General features: G+C 43.8%; 1 protein-coding gene across 2 annotated transcripts; it reads left to right on the plus strand.

Moving 5' to 3' along the window:
- Positions 1 to 6,935: 6,935 nt before the first annotated feature.
- bmi1a (bmi1 polycomb ring finger oncogene 1a) lies at positions 6,936 to 21,854 on the plus strand. 2 transcript variants are annotated; one of them, XM_041961714.1, is made up of 15 exons: positions 6,936 to 7,122; positions 8,009 to 8,120; positions 9,189 to 9,252; positions 9,352 to 9,386; positions 10,555 to 10,577; positions 15,441 to 15,467; positions 16,372 to 16,506; positions 16,756 to 16,852; positions 17,316 to 17,371; positions 18,077 to 18,124; positions 18,337 to 18,445; positions 19,236 to 19,275; positions 19,563 to 19,661; positions 19,814 to 19,894; positions 20,797 to 21,854. In XM_041961714.1, exons 1-15 carry the CDS (start codon positions 6,984 to 6,986, stop codon positions 21,154 to 21,156), a joined length of 1,425 nt encoding a protein of 474 aa, XP_041817648.1. In that variant the 5' UTR covers positions 6,936 to 6,983; the 3' UTR covers positions 21,157 to 21,854. The 2 variants fall into 2 exon arrangements, with proteins under 2 accessions (XP_041817648.1, XP_041817647.1); XM_041961713.1 differs by lacking the exons at positions 6,936 to 7,122; positions 8,009 to 8,120; positions 9,189 to 9,252; ... (1 more) ...; positions 10,555 to 10,577; positions 15,441 to 15,467 and adding an exon at positions 12,504 to 12,836.
- Positions 21,855 to 23,441: the final 1,587 nt, after the last annotated feature.

A 23,441-nucleotide genomic window follows, 5' to 3' on the forward strand; every position in this document is an offset into this window, starting at 1 on the left:
GATTCTAACAGGTAATTATATTTAGCAATTATATTAGCACTAAGTAATTATTCATTCGGCCTAGACTAATTACTTTATACTTTTTATAAGTTATATTCTAAACACAGTCCGTGTATTTTATCCTTAATAAGCAGATTAGACTATTGTTATATTAGAATATTAGCTTGTATATTTTCTATTTTTCACATTTTTGAAGATGAACAGCGGGTTAAAGACTGTGATCCCTGTTAATAAATTATAACATCAGGTAATATTTGCATTTAATATCCCTCCGTCACTCATCGCCCTGCCGTATTGAGACTGTGGTAGACTTAAAGGGGTGTAATTGCAATCACATTGAACCCCAAAAGCTTTTATTGTCAGAGTATGAGCACGCGCGCGCGCGCGCACACACACAAATACACACAAACACACACACACACACACACACACACACACACACACACACACACACACACACACACTATAAAGGTAACAACGCTTATTATGGATGTATACTTCTATACACCTCCGGCAGAAAACCACCACGGAGCCTCTCTCGCTGTTACATCTGTCACAATCAGGGGCTTTTGCCTTCAACCGGTGACGGTGCCTGGCGCGCGATCCAAGTCATAATGGGAGGTGATGGTGGTGATGGTGCTGGCTATGGAGATGGTGAATTAGAGCAGGCATGCGCACTCTGATAGAGGTGAACGTGAGCCATTCAAATTTCCACATATGTCCTGTCACAAGGAGACCCCCCCTTTTTTTCCTCACATACCCCCTCAACCACACACACACACACACACACACACACACACACGCACACACACAGCCTCCCCCTCTCTCTCCCTCCTTCCTTTGTTCCCCTCCGATGATTCCCTCTATGAGCTCCCCACAGGAACGAGAGAGAGAAACCACACCACTGCCACCCAGCGGCCGCGGAGGCGCGCGTGACCGTCCGCGCGTGCTCTTTGTTTGCCACGACCTCCGTGAATTTCCATTAGTATTAAAAAAAGAAGAAGAAGAAGAAAACACCTTTACAACTCCGTGACATTTCTCCAGCATATTAGCGCACTAGGCCGCTCTCCCGCCGTTTTGGGCTCGGGGTGTGGGCTCGAGCTCGTGTGCTGCGCCCACGCGCACCCACGCGCCCTGCTGAAGTGTCCTTGAGCAAGACACTGACCCCATGCTGACCTCTGGGGACAGGGAGGGGGATCTGTCCTCCTGAGATTATCATATTAGCCTTAGAGGGATGCATCCGCGCTTCTTTCTTATTTCTTTTCAGCACCATATCTGACAGATTACGCATCAAAATGATTCAATAAAGAGGAGACTATAAGCTCTGCAGGACAAGAATTTAATTAGCTCTCTATATAACCGAGTTAATGAGGTACTTAACAGGGAGACGTTAATTACAGATTCTATATGGCCATGCTTCTTTCTGCAGGGCATCCTCTCTTCTCTGCGCCTTTAAATGGGATTAATCAATCATATTTTTGCACATTCAATCCATCCATCTTCTTATTTATTCATTTATTGTGGTCAATTCCATAATTTCTGATTTATACAGTCACAAAAACAAGGAATCTTACAAAAAATAGCACATACAACTAACAGAATATGATGATCAGTTAGTTAGTTACAATGATAATAACTTAAAGATGATAAAAGCAGCAGTGCATTCAAAAGAGAGGGAGGGGAGGAGGGGATGGGGAGGTTTTTTTCCAACAGGGGGCAGAATCACTCTGCAAAAAAACAAAACAAAAAATCTCTCTCTCTCTGATCCTTTCTTTCTCTGGCACGCACACACACATATGCACACACGCATTCATACGCGCACACATGCACACAGGCAGCGTTCTGGGATCTGTTGTTTTTCCCTGCAAGCAATTTTCACCTCCTACCAGCTGCCTTAAAAACGACCTTTAAATACACCGATGCGAGCCCAGCGTGTGTGCTGTTTGTTTGTTTAACAAATAAACTCTCGAGCCAGTTCAGAGAAGCGTAGATTAGTTCCAGGGTGTCTCATCTATTTCAGCAAATGAAGCTGAAAGGTTGCCGAGACCCCAACGTTTAAAAACCTGCTAAACTGATTAAACAGGCTTGATGTTTGACAAAGTGCAAACGCAAGTTTCCTTTCCCCCTGGGAGCTGAAATAAAGCTCTCCTCCAAGGTAACTGTTTCAGATTAGTTTAAAGTTTTAAAATAATAACCAGATATGAATCACAGTATATTAAGTTATTTTTTCTCTGATGGGGGCCTCGTGGTTACATCGGGGTCCTGACCCCGGCGCTGGTTGCTTTGGAGTTGTGCTTTCGTGCTCTTTCATGCTCAATTAAGTTTTAATCAAAGCAAAACCTGCATCTTTGGAGTTTATAAATAAAAACATGAAACACGGCACATTGCATTTATTTCTCCCACGTTTTAATAAATGGTCAGGCATTAAATGTAAGCTGCATATTTCAAGTCAAGATTAATCTTTATCATGGCAGGTCTAAATCCGTCTGAAACAAGGTTATTTTTTGCAGTATGGAGGAAAAAAAAATCTGCTTTTGAAAACCAGAAATCTCAAGGCTCAGACAAACATCGACAAAGACTATCAGCTTCCAATTTATTTTAAAACAGAGCATCACAGACACAAATTGAAGCGTTACTTTTATTCACTGTAAATCAGACCTTTCTTCTTTTATATCACATATCCGAGTAACATTCTTATAGAGCTCAGCTGCTCATCCAAAATGCAAGCAGCAGTTTTTATTGTGTTTGTTCCCCCGCAATATTCACCCGTAGCAAGTAAAATACAGTCAATGTGTGGTTAGGCAACAATTAAAAAAAACCCTCTTTACTGAGTAAGCGGTTTGTAAATAATTTGTAGGAGAACTCCTTAGAATAAACTGATGATTAAACGCATCAGCAAGTCCTTTACAGTCTGTGACACACTTGAAGGCAGCGTTGAGGGAAAGAGGGGTTTTCTTTGCATGTGTTGGTCTTGAATCAGGCAGAAAAATGATGAGACTAATAATTTTCACAACACAAAAATGTTTGGACAATGAATCAACTCACCGGCTAACCTGGACTGCCTGCTCTGTCGTTGCACGTTGTAGACAATAGCAGCCAGCTGGGCCAAGGAGCTGTTCTGTTCAGCTTCTTTAAAAAATGCGAACAGGAGAATAATTAAGTGTCACAATTGCCTTTCCAAACTGAGAATTATTGGAATTGATGAGCTAACATAGAGAGCCTTTGATACACGCGAATGGGAGATCATTAAACCTGTTCAGCAGTTTTACTGTAAGCACCTACTGTCAGAGTCAGATGGACACAGCTCAGCTTCAGGTCTCATGGAAACCTGAACCAAGAGCTGAGCCCTCTGCGGCCAGGGCTATAATTAATTGAATTTCCACTGCGGTGCGTTCGTTGACATTAGAATATAATTAAGGTTAAGGTGGGTCAGCCCTGAGATCTCCAGTCGCCTCCTCTGTCTTCATGTAACTCATTCTCAAAGATAGGAAAATATGACAATAGACTGCAACAGTGCAGGGAAACAACAGGACTATAGCCACTCTCTGAAATGTCTGATGCTTTGGTTAAAACAAAAAACAGAACAGAACAGTTATCAGGCGCAGCTATGAAAGGAAATCAAGTCAGAGCACAGAAAGAGGCCTTGACTGTCAGCTGATTTTACAAAGAGAAGTCTAGCCTGCACTTTTTAAACATGCATGTGCTTTTGTTTTGGAAATAGCGTCATGGCAAGCAAGAATTAGGACAAGAAAGGTGTCAGTCTGTCATTGTCATCTAGGCTCATAACCCTCGTTGCGATCCATTAATCATGCATACAGTCAGTCGTATGAAACAGCCCGTTTAAAGCAGTGCTGACACATTTCCGTCTATCTAGCGGGTTTTGAAAATGTGTTCCGTTGTTGTTGACAATGCACACATTTCCCAAGGTCGTATTACCGCAGCGTCCTCTTAAAGGGGATGTTTCCAGTTTCTCATTGCTCGTATGTAAAGACGGTCAGAGGAAGGAAATAATCAGCAGCGTGATCGTTCGACTGCATTGACGTTCAGTCGACCACGGATTAATAACAAAGCCGAGAGGGCAAATAAAATCAAACACGAGAGACGTTTAATAGAGGCGAAGATCAGCGAGCCTTTAGAGGTTCATGCAACAAAACTTCATCCAGAGAAGGAGCTGTCCATCATTTCTCTTTTTATTTGCCCCTTATGACTCAGCTCGCATGAGTTCAACTTTATTTCCCCACAACAGAATGTTTTTTTCGCTTTTTCAAAGGTCCTGAAGTTTAAAAATGAAAACCTCAGTTCAGCTATTTCGGTGAATTGGAGACATCAGCGCACTTGTGACTCCCAGTTTTCAGAGTTTTCATAGTGGCTTCAGGGGGTCACAGGTTAACTGATCATAATATTTAAGCAAATCATGCAACTTTCAATGATTTAGAAACTTCTGTAGCCCAAGATTTCTGATACAGCTGTGTCAGGAAATATTTCTTAAAAAAAAAAAAAAGAAGTGAGTGGGGCTTCACCAACAGTGACAAAGACGATACAGGCTCAGCAGCCTGATTTTTATTCTGGAAAAAAAAGCCAATAAAAAAACATGTTTCCGGTGAACTCGTGCGCTTTAATCTTTAAATATTCACAGAAGCAGCATAATGATGGGAGGGAAACGCTGACCTGTGGTCAGCTGTTCAGTTTTATGTTAAACAGATGAGGCTGAGGGTGAAGCTGAAACGACTAGTTACACTGCAGAAACAGAAGTTGCATGGATAAATTTATTAGGCTCGTGCTGCTTTTAATACATCGTTATTCTGGTCTTTAGTTATTATATTTGAGAGTCATATTACCAAGCGAGACTTTTATTTTGAAGGAATTAGATGAACCTATTAAGCGGCTGCATATGTAAATACATTAGACTAATGTACTCCAGGGGAGCATGTGCTAAAGCGTCGAGGCATCCGGGGTTGATACAGCGCGCGTGAGCGGGAGACATGACGGCAGCAAATCAATTTTGACATCAGGCGCGTGAACCTCCACGCGGGAAAGAAACTATATGATGATGAAATATGATGTATGAGGCGTCGGAATGAAAAGCCGCGGCGGCAGCTGGATGTACATCGCGATAAGAGACGCATCTTTGAGGACAAACGGAACAGCGGGGAAAGAGTGAAGGCTAATCTATTTCACAAGCCGAGCCGGAGTCAGAGTGGACTTTGGACAAAGCGCGGAGTCAGAGGTCACTCCGATAGCTGCAGCGTGTGTGGCCGTGCAACACACGCTGCAGTGCAGCGCTCCTCACTGCTGGATAATCAACCACAGGCTACACGAAGACGGGCTCACTGAGGAGAAGCGGTGCAGCCTAAATTCACTACAGTAATTTATAAGAGCGGTGCATGCCACGGCGACAGGCAACATTTGAAAACAATAAATAGTTATCGCCCAGAGACGTTAACCCGTTAACTGCTGCTCGTGGTCATAAAAAATAAGTAAATAAAATCAAGGACAGCTCAGAGGCATACAGTGTCGGATTAAATATGCAAGATGTAGAAGTCACCTCACTGAAGAATTTTAAAAATCAAATAATGAGTAGAGGAAGCAGTCCTCTGAAAGGTGCACGCCTCCAGGAAAAGGCACATGAAAACTACCCAAAGTGCTCTTTTCTGACAGCTGCTGAAGTGTAGCAGCGCAGTCAAGAGCGCTGAAAACGCATCTGCATGCAGCATTCCTGCAGCCAATAATGTACTGTTTCTCTCCGCAAAAGGGAAATCCCTTCTTTTGTAGAGCCAGTTGTCATGTGGTTCCATGTCTAGACTGCATCACACACTGATTACACGTTTTAGCTGACATAATGGAAATTTAGAGGTGACTTGCTCTGCACTACCTGATGAGCGCCTGCAGGGTCCTCATAACAAAACGGAATCATATCGACATGATGGCTGAGTTAAAGTGGAACTGCGGTTAAAAATAAATAAATAAACATTTTACGTGCATCAAAACTGCACAGACAATGTGCTTTGGAAATAAAAGGGCTTGTGCTGCCTTCACTTTAAGTCAAATGTACATTGGTGGAAAAATATGAACATGTTGAGCACCCTTTAAACTGTCTTAAAATGCTTTGAGCCCACCTGGATCTTGAGTTTTAACAGGGAGAACCAGGAGGGCAAATTAGGTTTATGCTGGTTTCAAATGTTCGATGAAAAATAATCTTCACAAGATGATTTCATGATGAAATGTTTGACATTAAACTGTAAAACTGAATTGAAATACTTATTTAATATTTCCTCTTCCAATCAGTGTCAGTTCATTTCCATCTCTGTAGTGTGATACCGGCTATTTCCTGGTTTAACTCTTCATCGTGCTTGATGATCCCCAAACAGTTTACATCCAGTGTATCCATCCATCCATTATCTATACACCGCTGAATCCTCTGCAGGGTCACGGGGGGGCTGGAGCCTATCCCAGCCGTCTCTCGGGCGAAGGCAGGGGACACCCTGGGCAGGTCGTCCAGTGTATCCAGGAAATGCAAAACATCTCACAAAGCAAGTATGTGATCAGTTGTTGGAGTGTGTGGTGGCTACAATGTGTGTGTGTGAAGACATGAGTGGATGAAAGCTGTCAGTCTGTGAAGAATGGCTGCATGCAAACATACACACTCATTTATTTGTGATCATGAAAGCTACATATATTATAAATCTTAAAGTGAACGTGCTCTTTCTGTTTTTTTTTTTTAATTCAAAACCCAGTGCACAAGTTTCTCTGTAGCCTCTTTAGTGCATAGTGCACCAGCATGGTGGAGCAGCAACGAGGAGATGGCAGCTCCTCCGATGATCGCGCTCCCCAGACATCCACATGACGCCCCTCCGGTGATTCCTCGACATTTGCCAGCTCCCAGCTCCGTGTGTAATCCTCCCCAGCTCAGCCCTCTGCTGCTCCACACGCTGCATCAGCTGATCAGTCACGTGGTCTGGTGTCGTGGGTCACCGCTTTGCAAAATGGAGTTGTCTGAGTCTGTGCAGAGAGGGCTACGCTCCCTAGCCGACCCGTCCGCCTTCGGCCAGAGCAGCTTTCAGGTGCTGGTGGACGTGTCTTTCCGGAGCCTGCTCTCTTCCCGAGGGGACCCCGCAGTCCTCGGTGAGCCGCTGCCTCTTCCCCGCCGCCGCTTTTGTCTCCGCCGCTGCTTCCGGTTTCCCTCCGTGTGGATGTGCGGACGAGCTGCCTCGATGTTTGTGTTTTTTTTCCTTACGGCGCTGCTGCGTCTTGCGAGTCGCTCCAAACCGGTCTCTCCGCGTTTATACTACATTAAGAGCAAGATGGGGTGAAGTGGATCGGCAGACAGCCGCCCGACAGCTGTGCTAAAGCGGTGTTAGCAGCCTCCGCTGCCTGCTTTCCGCTCAGCAGCAATCACACGGCCACTCGGGATGGCTTTTGTCATTTAAACTGGCATCAAGTCCACTCGGCACATTAAAACCACAGTGTTAGACCGTTTCAATCATCATTAGTCAAAACGCATAATGGATACACATTCGATCGTTCGCTTTCCCCCGCTTTTTAGCATGTCTTTGAACGCAGCAGAGCTCTCCGCATTACAGATTCTGCTCAGGTTTGGCTTTAAGCAGCAGAAATAAACAAAATGCAAAATGACAGCAGACTTGCATCGCTCGTGCAATAGTTGCAGCTCCCACTCCGTCATGGCTGCTTCGCTTGTTTTCACAGACCATGTGTTGTCCAACTTCTGCAGCAGTCCGCCTCTGCTTAATGGCAGAATTATTTAGAAAGCGCAATGTTGGGTATACAAACAAACAAAGGACCCCTGGCTGACGCAGCTGAGGGGGTCCATTCACATGCAAATCATCATTGATTTCCATTCTGCGCGTCTATCTGGAGAGCACGGGTATGGATCGCACGTCATTTAGAGCAAATCTAACGCGCCTGTTCTTTCGACTAAGAGCCGCAAGTTCTGGCTGTAGATTGGCGTCCTCACCGTTTATTTATTTTCATTTTATTTTTGTGGTTACAGATCAGCCCGAGCTGAAGCAGCTCGACCAGATCCTGCTCAAACAGAGTCACACTGCAGCCACCACCTTCATACTGGAGGCAGTCAAACAAAACGCAGACAAGTCGACGATAAGGTAGGCGACGTCCGACAGGAGGTTTCCTGCGCATTAACGTGCAGTGCCGAACACGCTCGTGGTGGAAGTCTAAGAATATCCTCATTAGATGTCTGTTTATGGCTGTGGAAATTGTGCTCATATCGCATAGTGTGACAGGAACAAGTCGCTCTGAATCATGTTTTTTGCGGTTTATTGTACACTTAAGAACAGTGCATGTGACCTGCTGATTGCATCTCCCGAGAGACCTTGAACGCATCAAAGATTACAGCATTAAATTGCATTAAATCTCTGAACTATTGTCTTCCTTTCTTACATTTAAATGCTACAAATCAACGTGATTCACATGAGGTCATAGTGTTGTTAATGGCAATTAGTTAGACTCCTGCTGTTGTTGTGTTCTCAAAATGTGTCCTGCTCCTGTACCAGCAGCAATGTTCCCACAGATAAACAAGGAATTGAAGTTATTATAAGCCACCTTGGAAACTGCCAGTGAAGCCATAGTGTGCAGACAATTTTATGCAACTGCAAATGGTTGCAGATCAATTTAAATAATAGGTGCTGTAGTCACATTTGACACGTTTAAAATGCAGTCTCTCTCTTTCAATAGCCCATCTGCATTGGCTTAACATTCTGCTTTTTTTTTTTTTTTTTTGGAGTTATTGCGGTCAGTTTCACAGTTCAGTTTACATTCAAGTTCTGTAGGCGTGCATTTGTGTGCTCATCTAACAAACAAGCAACAAATATACAGCTAAAGAATCTTTTAGACACAGGAAAGTTTTTTTTTACCCCTTTCTCTCAAGGTTTTCTTTTCTGTCTTTTTAAAAAAACTCCTACTTTCAGGCTGTCTTGCATTTCTCCACCTTCTAAAACTGCATTTGAAATGTGATAACAAGCCCCATGTTCACTGTGACATATGTGAAAACATATTTTTTGGAAAGGGGGGAGAAAAAAGCATGGGTTACAATTAAAATGTCAGTGTAAACATGTCCAAAAATATGACTAGTTTAAAAAAAAAAAAAAGACAGCATAAAGTCAATACAGTTTTGTGAAATCAGCTGCTAATTAAAGTGTCCTTTGTCCTTACAGCTCCTGCCTGGAAGAACTCACATTCAGTGCAGAGAGAATAGAAATATTCTACAGCTCCTATCAGGTGACAGTTGAAACACTCATTAAATCCTGTATTGTTTTCTCTCATACAGTCTGTGGCCGACTGGCCCATAACTCACCGGTGCATGCATTTGTTTTACAGACACATAAAAAAGAACTGGAGCGTCTATTAGCCAGGTAAGCCATGAGCTGTCAGTGGCGGAGAGATTTGTGGAGGTGATGGTGCTATTTTTGAAAACAGTCTTACTCAGGCTGCTCGTGTTTCCAAGACAAAACTGGAACATTTTTTAAGCAGTGTGTTCATTGCAGAATTAGGACTGAACGATTTTACTCATTGATTAGTCTTTGAATTTTTTTTTTTTCATCCCACCCACTTACTGTTAGACATCAGATCGGATCAATATAATTGGAAATCTGAGTTTTGACACAGTATTGCTGCCCCATGCGGAGCAGAGAGGAGCAGGGAGGGTGTTTTGCGTGTCAGGACGGAAAGGTCAGGGAGTGTGATTAATTGCAGTGTAAATGCTGCTTTATGACGCGTCGCAGACAAACGCTCTTTGTGAAAGAGCCACGTTGTCTGCAAACAAATTGTCAATTCGTGTAAAAACACGGACAGTCTTTTAATCACGTAAAAAACTCTGGGGCGTGTCGCTAAATAAACTCAATTGGTTCACTTATTGAACACTGCAGGCTTTGGAGAATGGGCTAAAAATGCTCACATCCTTTATAAGACTCCATCACTGTGATCGTTAGATTAGTGTCTGTTTTGTAAGGCGAACTTATTGTCTCCATCTCCACCTACTGATGGTTACAGATTGCTGTGTGTTAACTATCATCCACTTCCAGCATAGGAAGGCGTCCGCCTCAGGTTAACGACGTCTCCTGGCGTCTGCAGTACCACATGAAGGTACGTGAGACCGGTGCTGCAGCACACTCTCGTCTTTCATGTCGCACCATTTCTCGAGTCAAGCTGAACTGTTGTTTTCCCCGACAGAACGGACAGGTCGACAAGGTCAACGAGCCTTTCTACTCGATTTCACTGAAGACCGAGGTGAGCCTCGAACACACCCTCGCTGTCATGCATGTAACGCGGCCGCGCCGGATGTGTTTGTGATCGTGTGTGTTCCTCTTTCTTAGAATGAGGGCTCCTCGGAAGACATCGACTTCACCTGCACGATGGAGCAGCTACAGGTAGAGGAAGGACCGCGCTCCTCTTTAATCTTACTCTACCTGTGTCGTGTTTATTCCACAGTCAGACCGTTTTACGCACCACACTCAGCCTCCTATTAAAAATAAATAAATAAATAAAATGAAAGAAGTCGATTCATTGAGCTGATTGCTGAAGGGCTCTCCACCCCAAACAGAGGGGCTTCCAAAGAAAGTTATATCTGCGCCTTTCTAATAAACCAAAGCGCTTTCGTGGATTTCCTGCACATGACATTGTTTTTGAGTGCCGCAGCCAAATCTTTTAACTGTGAAATACCCAGACAGCGATAGTATTGATGGCGGTGCATTAAGCTGACCTTATGTATAAACAATTAAACATTATGTATCTTAGCTTTTATAATGCGCTAAAGTTCCAGTGTGACCTCGGCTTTTCTGATCTGTATTTAAATCTGCAGTCAGATTCCCGATGCAAAATACGGTGAATTTTAATCCGGACGCAACCCAGCGCCGAGTCAGACCGGAGCAAAAACTCTGCACTCTGAATTAAGCAAAATTCTTAGAAATAAGGTTTTTGCTTAATTCTTATTTCTAAAGGGTGTGATTCATAGCGTATTTCAGGTCACCTTCGTCGGTTGCTCACTGGTTGCTTGTTTGCAGGATTTGGTGGGAAAACTCAAAGACGCTGCCAAGAGTGTGGAGAAAGCCAGTCAGATGTGATGCCGGTGTCCCGTTCCCTCGCCTCCTCTGCGCTCGGACTCCCAGCGGCAGCTCAGTGCTCATCTCTCTACAGCCTCTTTCGTACCTGACATAGACGTGACACGTGTGCACGGCAGACGATTATCATTCCAGTTTGTGTTTCAATAAAACAAATACAATAAAATCCGCCTGGTGCTTTGAGTGATTTCACTGCTCGATGAGAGGATGGTGGTGGGGAAAAACCTTTTGGAGAAGTTGAAAGTGTGGGCTCATTGCAGCGCAGGTTTTTGTGTGAGAGATGGGAAGCGTTTGGTTTGAATGTGGAGCCGGTGGAGTAACTGGGCATATGTTTTGGCAACACTTTCCAGCCTGAATAGGATTTTTGCCATAGCTGAATGACAGCAGTGTATTTTCTTTTCCTGCAGCATTTGTTGTAACAGGAGGATCAGCCCTGCTTTTTCGAGCAGGACTCGGGCTGATTGGAGCTATTTATAAAACAGATCTCTGACTTTTTGGACTAAACTACTACGTGAGAATTGTGGTCCCCCCATTTTAGCTCTCTGCATCCACCTAAGCTGAAAGTTCAAAGCTCCTCGGCTGAGGCAGCACAGCGGCTCAGATTCCATAAACATCCGAGATGCCTTCATTTTGTGCGGCGCTGGCTGAGGGATAAAGACTCCGATTCATCAAGTAGAAGTTGCGGCGCATTTTTTTTTTTTCAAATGTCAGGACAGCCTGTGACAAAGGTTTGGCACCAGAGCCATTTGTCACATGGACGTATTTTAACCAAGTGCGTGGGATTTTTTTTTTTTCAAAAAGCAACGCTGCACACAGATGAATAAGGTGGCTGCACTGAGCCCCAGCCGACCGACAGACACAGCGGATTGAAGCATTTTGACGGTCAAGACGACGTGAACGCGTGTGAGTGCCTGCGCCGCAGTTATTTTTAACATCAGAGAGGCGAGGGAGCACCATCAGTAGCCTACTTTCTACACGCCCGTGATCACAGTGACATTTGAGCGCACGCAGGATACATATTGGCGCAGGTATTTTGCCTTTTGGCGCTGAAAAGTGTTCCAAACTGCGTGAATGTGCTGTATGGCTCATTTCAAATCGTGCGTCATACATTAGAAAGAGCAGAATACACCGAGGGTAATTTTTGTGCGCCCTTAAAGCAGCCGCCTGGTCACGTTTCAGCTCAAGTGAAGCACAAACTGTTGAGTTCTTGGCGAGATTTGGTGGTTAAAAAGCTATTCAGACGCGCATGTGTGTGTTTTGTGTGTTATTTAATATCATGCGTAGTAGATTGGGAGAAACAGCGTACACCGACAGTAATTCCTAGGCACCCTTAAGCAACGACACCACGTGACCAAAGCGGGGCGGTCGAACTACAAGCCATTTTGGGGACGGTGTCAGTTTTCACGGAGCACACACACACTGCTGCATTTTACTGGAGGCGAAGCGGATATTTTGGAGGCAAAGTTGTCGGTGCCCGCGTGCGAACCTTCCCGAGCCGGAGCCGGAGGACTGGGATCTCTTGAATCCCGATCGCATACGCACGCAGCGCGCAGGCAGCGAGGAAAAGAGGAGTTTTATTCGCACATCTGAAATGCGCTCCGGTCCGCCGTGCGCTCTCCGCCACTGACAGCGTCTGCAGCCTGCTTCAAGATGGCGGCTCGGCTCCTATTCATTTTCTGCTGATCGCCTCCCAACTTTCATTGTCTATTCGCATCAAGACCCGCCGATTCCCAGCCGAGCCTCCAGGTAGGTCTTATTCGATATCGTCTCTAACTAACGGGGGCAGAAGGCGAGGTTTGGGGCCGGTGCTTTTGTGTTTTTCCTACGTACCGATCCAGCGGTGGATGTGGAGCTTTCAACGGTGGCTGCACCGATCACCGACGTGGAGCTCCGTGTGTGTCTGCGCACCACTTTTCCCCCCTGTAAAACATGTTCCCCGCTCGGTCACGAACGCGAAATAAGATTCACGCACGGCCGATGTCGCATGATGTGGTGTTCAGGAACGTGCCCGTATAAGTTGATCGCGGTGGGGTTTCGCCTTGAGTCGTTTGGATTTATGTAAAGTGGGAGATCTCGGGCGAACCAGGCTGTGTTGGCTGAGATGTTCACAGCAGCAAGTGCTCCAAACCGGTCCTCCTGTGCCCGTGTTTCCACCCAGCGCCTCCACTTTATAGAGATGGGATGTTTGAGGTGTTGTGAACCGGGTGATATGTTGGTTTGGGGTATTTATGACCAAATGCTGGATTTATTAACTTAACTTGGATGGCTCTCACAGATGTGACAAGGAGGCAAACCATTTCAATTGTGCGTAAATGTTTCATGACGGCTGCTTGGTAAACACTTGGGTCATCGTTGATCACGCACTCTGGCTGTTTATCTCCCGGTGTGTGATTATCTTAATTAAGAAAGATGGTTGGATTTTAGAGAAATTTAAAAAATGTGGGCGACACGTCGGCCAGGGTTGCCTACAAAGGGCTGGCTGTGTCTCGCAGGCAGCCGGGGCATCTGTAAATTCTCTTTATTCCACATGGACTGTGGCCGCCATAGGCTGTTTGTTTGTTGACATTTAGACTCATTATGGATTTCCACATTTTCGCCTTGACACGGCTGAACGCTGGCGCACTGCGTGGCTCTGAGTGTGGTGACACAGGACAGATAGACAAGAGCCAGGCGGGCTTCTGCCTCTTGGGGAGGGAGGGGGATCAAAAAAAAAATTATCATTTTACTCATGCTGTTGGGGAGCCTGTGTGTGCTTGACGGGTTAAAATGAATGTATTTCCCTGCGTTTGGGTTTGTAGGTTTGACAGCCCCGCAGGTCTGTTGATGGGGTAATGTAGACTAACAGGCTGGAGGGTTCACAGTGCGCGATGAGCGCCATTTAACTCACAAAATGAAAGTGAACTCGTGTCTGTATTGACTTTAATACGTTTCAGTCATGTGGCCAATTAGGAATCTCCATCTACTCATTTCTAGATTTTCTAAATTGACTGACAGCGGTTGAGGTCTCGTTTTTTTCCCCCATTGGCGATTTTAATTGGCTTATTTCCAGCTGCTGCTGATTTACCTGCGAGGGGGACCTTTACAAGAGTAACTGGTCTCGTTTGGGAATAAATGAGGTTGGCACGACTTTGGGTCACTGCAAGAACCGATGGGGGAAATCTCTTCATTTGTTGCTGCCTTGATATTAAGATTTAGTAGCTGTTGTGAATTAATTGGTGGTGTGTTATCAACGCCGACCCCCCATAATTAAACCTGTCTGTCCTTATAATAAAGATGTGTTGCTGTATTCATAACTGAGTCCATAATGGAAGTCTTGGGCAGACTTGATTTAGCCCAGCGTTTGTTGGCTGGTGCTGCAGCCATTGAGCAGCATTCGTTCCCATCATGCATGAACTTCTTCATGTTTGGATCTGTGCAGTGGCTGACTTGAAGTCTATTGAAGTGAGCACGCGGCTCTCGCGGGACACGGAGAGGAGCAGTTGTCCAAACAGCAGCCGATCGATTCATGGCGCAACCGACTTAACAGTATCCGTCGTTATGCGTGTGTGGGGCGTCCTGCGAGCGCAGTCCAACCTGTGGTCCGCTCAGAGACGGCCAGGGGGAGGTCGGCTGGAGCGTTGAACGCAGCCGGGGCTCGGGCACGGTGCCGGCTGTGGCTCCTTGAAGTCACTGCGGCTTCAGAGCCGCGCAGGCTGGCTGTCATCCTGTGTGTGACGAGGGTCACCTCATGTGCAGCATGCAGGCGACATGTAGACTTTTTTTTTTAATAATGTTTTCATGTCAAATGACAGCAAACAGCGCCATGATCACAGCCCAGCTTTTATTAATACGCACCGACTTCCATTATTGTTTCCCATCCTTTTTAAGATCTGGCTCGTAGCTGTACCCGGTTATATCTCACTCTGGCGCTGGAGGACTAATTTCATCTCGTGTTGTTTGTCTGAAGCAGCGGGTTTCTAAAGTTTAATACCCGCTGGCGCAAGCTGTCGGTGATGTAAACGCTTCATAAACGGTCTCGGTTACTTCGGTCGATGATGGCGCAGGATAAATAAGTGTGACCCTGTGCGCGCTTCAACTTGAGCGCAGTCGCTGCCGTCTGGCCATGTTGGTGCTGCACGGTGCTGATCGTCGCGCACACGCCATGAAAAACACGGCGCAAAGCGCAGCGGAATAAAACCGAGTTTCTTCTCCGAGGCGGGCTGCTGCACTGTGCTCCGTAAAGATTCGGGAAGCTCGTGGAAACGCGCCGGATAGTGGTTTTGCCCCCCTTTCGGAGGAAACCCCGCAGCCCGTTGAACCGATACGGGCTTCTTCTTCTCTCTTTTTTTTTTTTCCTCCACAAAATGGCAGCCGTGCTGTCGGCAGCCTGGCGGTCCAGCGGCTGCCTGTGAGCGCGGAGGGACCGGGAGCCTCCGGTCCCTCCGGTCCCTCCGCTCCGCACACCGGGCGGGCTCGCCGTGCCGTGTCACCGAGATCCTGCCTTGCTCTGGAGACTGGCGACCAGCCATGTGGGCTAAAAAGCAAAAGGGGTTGCCATAGAAACGCTCAGGTTTCCCCACAGCCTGTGTGGCACACCTGACGCAGTGAATGGGTGTCTCCCATCATCCCCCTCTCACCCCGGGGCGCCACAGACCCGAATATTATTCCGAGCCAGAGTGTCCCCGTTTGGAATAAACGTGCGGTTCCGAAGTGGAGCGGCCGCAAACTCAATCTGCTTTATTCACAAAGACGCACGATGAGACGCAGATGCCGAATTTCTGTTGAAGGGAAGCCGACATTAACCTGTGAAGCTTCATGGTTCTGGATTGGTTTATAATCGTATATATTTCTGGAGTTACTGTCTGGACATTTGTCCTTTAATTTAAAAATGCGATTTCAACCATTAATGTAAAGTTCAAGCCTCGCAATTAATAGCAGCTTTTGCAGAATATCTGCAGCATTATGAGTCATTGTGGCTCTTTTTCTTTCATTTTTTGCCGAGAAAGCTTTGCGATCACAGCTGTTTGTGGTTGGACCCGCAGCGCTCTGTTCCGCGCTGATCGCAGCTGACTGAGGATGGAGCTCAGGGCTCCATCGGTGGAAGTGATTGATTTCTGATTTTTCACCGCGCCTCGGTGTGCTGACTCCAGCTCCTGATGTTGCTTTAACGCAGCCAAATAAACAGCAGCCTTTGTCCAAATGGTCTGAAACCCGCAGCTGTCTGATGGCTCCTCGCCTTTCGTGCACGCATTGTTTTGACTTGTTTTTGTTTTTGTTTTTTTGTTTTTTACTATCCTTGCAGGATTGTCGTTCCTTCCCCTCAACATGCATCGGACGACCAGGATAAAGATCACCGAGCTCAACCCTCACCTCATGTGCGTCCTGTGTGGAGGATATTTCATAGACGCGACGACCATCATCGAATGTCTCCACTCATGTGAGCGCCTCTTGTTATTGTTGCAGAGGAAATGTTAACGTGGCTGTGTAAGAATAAGCTGCAGCCTCCTCACATGTCTCTCTGCACGCATTCCCACTGCTCCCATGCTGCAGTGTTGATGCTGCAAAGGGCGACGAGTCCTTCAAACCAGATTTAGCCTCAGCATTTCAGATTCAGGATATCCTTTCACACGACATCTGATATTGACTGTTTTTTTTCTTTCTTTCTGTCTTTCTCTACGGTTTGCAGTTTGCAAGATGTGCATTGTGCGCTACCTGGAAACCAGCAAATACTGTCCCATCTGTGATGTACAAGTGCATAAAACCAAGCCCCTGCTAAACATTAGGTGAGCGCTCTCGTCATTGATTTTCCTGCCTCTTTTAGTTTTTCTTTCATTGCTTTTAAATACAGATTCTGCTTTTTTTTTTTTTTTTTTTTTTTTTTTTTTTTTTTTTAAACCAAAGGAAGCTTTCCTTAAGACGCCTTAGTTTGGCTAATTAAACTGTCTGTGCCTCATCATGGTTGAAAGATTTATTTTTTTTGCATAATATTAAGCAGCATTCTTCATTTCCTATATTCACACATGGGGGCCACAGCCTTGAATACAAATCATGAATGTGTAGCATCCAGGCTGTGCATGTGCTGTAATGAAAGAAATAAGTATTTAGTGTATGTTACAGAGCAGAAAAAAGCTTCTTCTCCACATCCTTCACAGCTATCTGTTTTTTTCTTTTCTAGTTTTAGCTGCAAATCTTGAGGGTTTCAGTATTTTACAATGACTCGACTGAAGTTTCTCTTCCTCTCTCAAGGTCTGACAAAACTCTCCAGGACATTGTGTACAAGCTGGTGCCCGGCCTCTTCAAAAGTAAGAGCACGGCGGCAGAAGCGTCTCCGCGACCAAACCTTTCACTCTGACTGTGCTTTCACATGCTTTCTTTTGATGAGTGGTTTCATAAGCAGGCAGCCAAACAGCGCTGGGCCAGCACACCTCTTTTGCAAATGAATAGCTGAGAAAGAGGAATATATGCAAATCTAATTGATTCACCCCCCCAAAAGAGTCACAAATATTGATGTCAAACCATGTTTAAATTGTCAGGGTTTTTCAATGCGTTGTTTGTTCCTGATCTGATAGAAATGCAGTGATGTGGTTGCTGATCTGAGGTCATATCTGCTGTTATTGTCAGCACAGTTGGTTGTTTTTGTTATAAGTGCTGCTTTTGTCTTGTGTTGCACTGTAAGTGCCGTTGAGCGAATCTCCCGAAGTAGGTCAGGCAAAACTCCACTTGTTTCATCGCCAAGTCCCATTTGTTATATCGCATACACTCCTCTGAGGCAGGATGTTATCACAAAATGAAGTCGAACTATTAATCCTGTGAATTGTTACGTCCCCTCGACTGTTCTGATGTAATTCATCCTGCCGTGTTTGACAAATGTGTTCAGGTTTATTCGGGAGGAGCAGAGCGCCACCAGAGTCTGGCGCGACTGTTATTTTAGGAGCTAGATTTTTTTAATTCTGCCACAGCTGCAAATGAACGGACTTGTAACTGCTCGTCTCCCTGATTGTCCTCAGATGAAATGAAGAGGAGGAGAGACTTTTATGCAGAGCACCCGGTAGATGGTGAGTTAGAAAGCGTGTGTGAGAGAATTTGTCATTTTCCTTAAGTCACCACAGAGAAGAGGAAAAATCACATTTCTTAAAGTTTTGGTTGAAATTAAGACTTTGCACTCTGCAGGCGGTTCATTGCAATTCAGTGTTTCAAATCAGATTTTTGTTTGACTTTATTTACTTGGTATTCATCCTCGTGTGTGTTTTTTTTTTTTTTCCCATAGCCTCTAATGGATCCAATGAGGATCGTGGGGAGGTGGCAGACGAGGACAAGAGAATTATCACAGATGACGAGATCATCAGCCTCTCTATCGAGTTCTTTGATCAGAACAGGTAGGCTTTGTCGTAAAGAGATAATGCAGCGTTATCATTGTTAACGAGCTCCATCACATTTTGTTTAGCTATGAAAGACTTATTGTCTCAGATGAGATACAGCATTATAATAGATCTGAGTGTTGAAGTGTTCCTGGACCTGTCTGTAACTCTGCTGTCCTGCATCAGAAAGCACAAGATTTTATCATAAAAGTTTAGTTTCCCTGCTGTCCTCCTCTTAAAATCACTGATGTCCTGCTTAAGTTAAGTCCTCAACACATGTTTCCTTCAGGTTAAGAAATTTGCTTTTTTCCAGTCGCTGTTTTTGGATGTCACTTATCTTTTTTCAGGAAATTACTTAAATATATTTAATCTATTAACCCCCCCTGTTTCAGCCTTAATTGAATAATTTCAAGCTATATATATATTTTTTATTATGTTTTGTAATTTATCAGCTTGTTTCAGACAGCGTGTCGGTTTTCTTGGTTTCCTTGCAATACTATGTAAACATTTTAAGGGCTGTTGACACAAGTTATAAGTTACAAGTTCTGCATGTGTCAAAAATAGTTTCAAGACAAAAAACTATAATATCTGTGGGAGAAAAAAAACAGAAAAGCAATAAAGTGTATTTTTCATTCAAGTGGCTGATTCTTTAGATCCGCAATGTATACACACACATATCTATTTGTTTTTAAATATATTATTAATAAGGAAATGTTGTTGTTGCATGTAAGTATGGTGTTGACACATGAAAATAAATATGACAGAGCTGTAAAATTACTAATATTTACTCTTGTGTTATTCTGTGCAGACTGGGAGGTGGAGTCCCCGACAAGCCCTCTAAAGATCAGGTATGGCCAGTTGGCTTTGGCCACAGTGTTGTTTTTTTCTTGTTAACATCATTTGGAGCAAAATAAGAATGAAATTTATACTGCACACTCCTTTTCAAGTGATGAATATTTAATTTTCACATTATAGTGAAATCTGTTGATACAGTTTATTTCTCTCTTGAGAAGTGGCTGCATTGTTGTTGCAAAGCATTTTCCTGCTTTTAAGGTGGACCAGACTGTAATCATTCAGATGCATGTCTATACAGAGACAAGGCAGTGTGTATAATTTTGGAATACTTGGTCTACAGGTGGCCAACAAGAGGTACCTGCAGTGTCCGGCAGCCATGACAGTAATGCATCTGAGGAAGTTTCTGCGCAGCAAAATGGACATCCCGAGCACCTACCAGGTCTTTATTGATGTACTCGTTAGTTCTTGATTTCATTTTGAACTGGACATTTAAACTACTTCAATATAAATCTGTCTTTTTCATATTAACCGCATATGAATTTGCTATTTTATTTCATTAAAATTAAAACATGTATTTTTTTCTCTCTCTAGGTTGAAGTCATGTACGAGGACGAACCTCTGAAAGATTACTACACGTTAATGGATATAGCATATATCTACACTTGGAGAAGAGTAAGACATGTTTTGGGGCAAAAATAGACTTTATATCCATTGATATATCCTCATTTATGTCGCTTAACAAACGTTAGAAATCATAAATGTTCTTATTTTGCTCGTTTGTGTGCAGAATATAGAAAAGTACTGATAATTTCAAGTCATTTACATTGTCAAATGAATTTTGCTATGTTTATGTCCATCACACCAGCTCGAGCATACATTTAAACACTTTGTGATTTGTAGTTTAAAAAAAAAATGTGTGTAATTACAGCAAAATAATGAACCAACGTTCATCTTGAATCTTGAGTGTATTTAAATTTTATTTTACCAATGAATAACTGGAGAGCAAACTTTTTCATTTATTTGAACCAACTATATCAAGATTTTGCACAAAAATGGCTGCTTGTTAAATATGGGTTTCAACCCCTTTTTATTGTAACTAATGCACACACTTTTAAAAAATGCTTTTTTAAAACATGAAACAGACTAAAGTGTGGCTGTTGGATGGGGAAGGGTCTAACTCAGACAATTTTAAATTAATTCCCTTTTTTTATTTGGCTTCCAGGCAGCATTGGGGTTATTTCCCTGAGGAGTGAAAATACAGCTGACCTGGACATGTATTAGTCTCTTGTTCCTAAGAAAATGGGAGAAGTGCTTCCATCTGTCGATTCGGACATTATTTAACGTTTTAAAGTGTTTGTTTACATTCACTCTCATTTGAAATAATGACCACATTTTTATTTGGTCATGGGTGCAGGTATAGTGGAGAGAAACAGCTGCATTTTGGAGTTCATTTTGTTGTTCAAACATAGTGTGGACAACATGTGTGTTAAAGTTGTTTTATTTTAACTTTTCGGTTTGAATTCAGCTGTTGCATCATTTAATCATGTCTTTGTCCTGTCCCTCCCCCCTCACAGAATGGCCCGTTGCCGCTGAAGTACAGAGTCCGACCCAACTGTAAGAAGATGAAAGTGAGCCACGCGCAGCAGGAAGGCCAGAACAGCGCGAGCAGATCCGGTCCCGAGAGCGATTCCGCGAGCGACAAAGCCGGAAGTCCCGCCGGGGCTCCGTCCACGTCCTCGTCGCTGCCGAGCCCCGGCACGCCTGCGCAGTCCCCGCACCCGCAGCTCCCCCACGGCCCCAATAACGTGAACGGGACGCCGACCGCAGCCCCCCCGACCCCCAGTCGGCCCTTCACTCAGTTCGGCAGCGGCAGCGGCGGCGGCAGCAAGCCCCGGAAGGTCTCCCTGAACGGTTCGTCGACTTCCTCCGGATGACGCGGGGATCCGAACCGAACCGAACCGGACCAGCCAACGCCAGACACTCGCTCAGCTAATACTGTTTTCATGCCAACGTAGTTCCATTGTGTAGACAATGTTATCTCTCTTTCTCTCTCCATTTGTTGTTCTGAATATTATGGCATCATATGTAAGTTTAAACGTAGTGGGATCAGAGACATTTCAAAATAAAAGGAATGAGGATGAGTTGGGTGGCGCGGGGTTTTTTTCTTTTCTTTTTTTTCCAAACAAGAAAGCAGGTTTTGATGTGGACAAAGAAAGAACGCTGGTGAGGAAACGGACGAGCATTTATCCCCCTTTTAAAGCTACATCTTTATTTTACAGGCGTGACTGATAGACTTTTATATTTTCTTTTTCAAATGAAACGTGTTCATCATGATTCGCTCATGTGTGTTGGGATATTTTGAAGCTGTCAGTTTAAACATGCATGCTCATGATAACACTGTTGGGTTTTTTTATTTTTTACTTTATTTTATTTTTTGGTTTTTGTTTTATGAAAGAGGACCCTGCGTGTGTCTCAGTCTGACGGGTTTTTGAAAGTGTTTCAAGCGTCGGTTTTTGTTCCGACGGAAGGAAAAATAAGAGTGTAGCGCTGCCGGCTTCACGGAAAAATTGCCTCTGGAGGAAAAAAAAAACAAACTTTGAATTGCCTTTTACTGGGGAGGGGGGGAACAGTTTCTTGTAGCTGCAGTGGAATCAGATTGCTTATGCTCCACGTCTTTAACACGTTATAAGCAGTTTTAGAGAATCCACGTGTAAATAGAAACGAAATGCATATTTAATCAGCGATGATGTTATTCTCTTATTCCCCTTTGTTCTGAGGGAATGACTTGGGCTCCTGATCAGCTCCATTTCACGCTCAGTGACAGATGTTTTGATGTCTCCTGTGTTTTCCGTATTTGTATCGCTCGATTGTATGGACAACTTATTGTATTGTTACTGTTGCACAGTATAAAACATCTAAATAAAACATTTTACACTTATGGAAGAAGCCGGTTCCATCATCTTTTTTTTTTCTTTTTTTTTGTGATGGAGGATCATCAGTCAGGCTGCTTTGCATGAACCAAACCAAATGAGAGGCAGATGTCTGTCTGCATCAGCAGTGATGCAGATAACTCGGTTAAGGAGGCCAGATCCGAGCAGTCAGCAGGAGCAGATCTGGCCCGTGATCAAATCATGTTTCTGAATTCATCCAATTAGGATGGAAGCCTTTTTCATTTCATTTTGAGTTGGTGATTTATCACGAGCAATTTCATTTTACTGCACACGTTTGAATGGAGAATTAGCGAAATACTTAGTAATTCATCCACCGGTCAACAATTGATCCTTATTTCTATATTTTCAATGTAGTTTCATTGCCTGGTGTTTGTGAGACCGTCGCATTTTATGAATATTAGGATTCTATATATGCTAAAAGAGGGCTATGAAATCAAAGAGTTTCAAAATTAATTGCATTTTCAGAATTAGCTCATTTTTTGTCTTTAAAGAAAAATATATTTCAACATCTTTGTTTTCAAAATTGAATCAATTATAAAAACACCACAATCCAAAAACACACACACACACTTGGGATCTTCATCTGCTCGGCTCAAAAAGATTTGTGCATCAAATGCAGCTTTTTGCTTTATTTTACAACCTGTGTTTCACAGAGCAGCTTCGTTGCCTCATAACGGGGAACAGTTAAGCAATACAACGAAAATATTGCTTATTCGGATGGAATAAAGAGATTTCTCTGCTCTGGGGTTTAACTGAGTGATAATGAGGCTCATTTAGTTTAATGTGATGTCCCTCCGGTGTAGAAAAAAAAGACCACAAACGGAATCGACAACACGCTGTACTTACATTTAGGGTGAAAACATAAGAACAAACAAACAAACAAACAAACAACAACAACCTAACAAAACAAACAAAACCTGAGTCTGATGACAATGTGTATGATGTTGGCGGACTAATATTTCTTTAGAATGAAACAACATTTAAATAGTTGTGACTGATACACAAACGGTGCAGATAACACCTTGTAGAATACGTACCGGGGACATCTGTAGGCTTTGAACATAATAATCTATCTTCTACCTGAATCGGCTCATCTAACATAAATCTGTTATTCAGCCATTCACGCCCAAAACCCCAAAAAAGATGATGCAATATGTCTGAAAGGACCCATTTTTGTACCTACTTTTTTTTTTTTTTAAAATGCCACTTACACATATTTTTTCATTGCATGTATTTGTCTTTAATAAACAGGCGACTTTTTTTGTTCT

This window comes from Chelmon rostratus, chromosome 20 (assembly GCF_017976325.1).
Source record: "Chelmon rostratus isolate fCheRos1 chromosome 20, fCheRos1.pri, whole genome shotgun sequence".
NCBI lineage: Eukaryota > Metazoa > Chordata > Actinopteri > Chaetodontiformes > Chaetodontidae > Chelmon > Chelmon rostratus.

Excerpts from the sequence above, each read along its gene's own strand:
- bmi1a (XM_041961714.1), top strand. The coding sequence starts at position 6,984 with ATGGAGTTGTCTGAGTCTGTGCAGAGAGGGCTACGCTCCCTAGCCGAC. Across the intron at positions 10,578-15,440 it reads TCTCCACCCCAAACAGAGGG|CCGTGCTGTCGGCAGCCTGG; the intron begins GCTTCCAAAGAA and ends ACAAAATGGCAG. Across the intron at positions 16,853-17,315 it reads AAGCCCCTGCTAAACATTAG|GTCTGACAAAACTCTCCAGG; the intron begins GTGAGCGCTCTC and ends TCCTCTCTCAAG.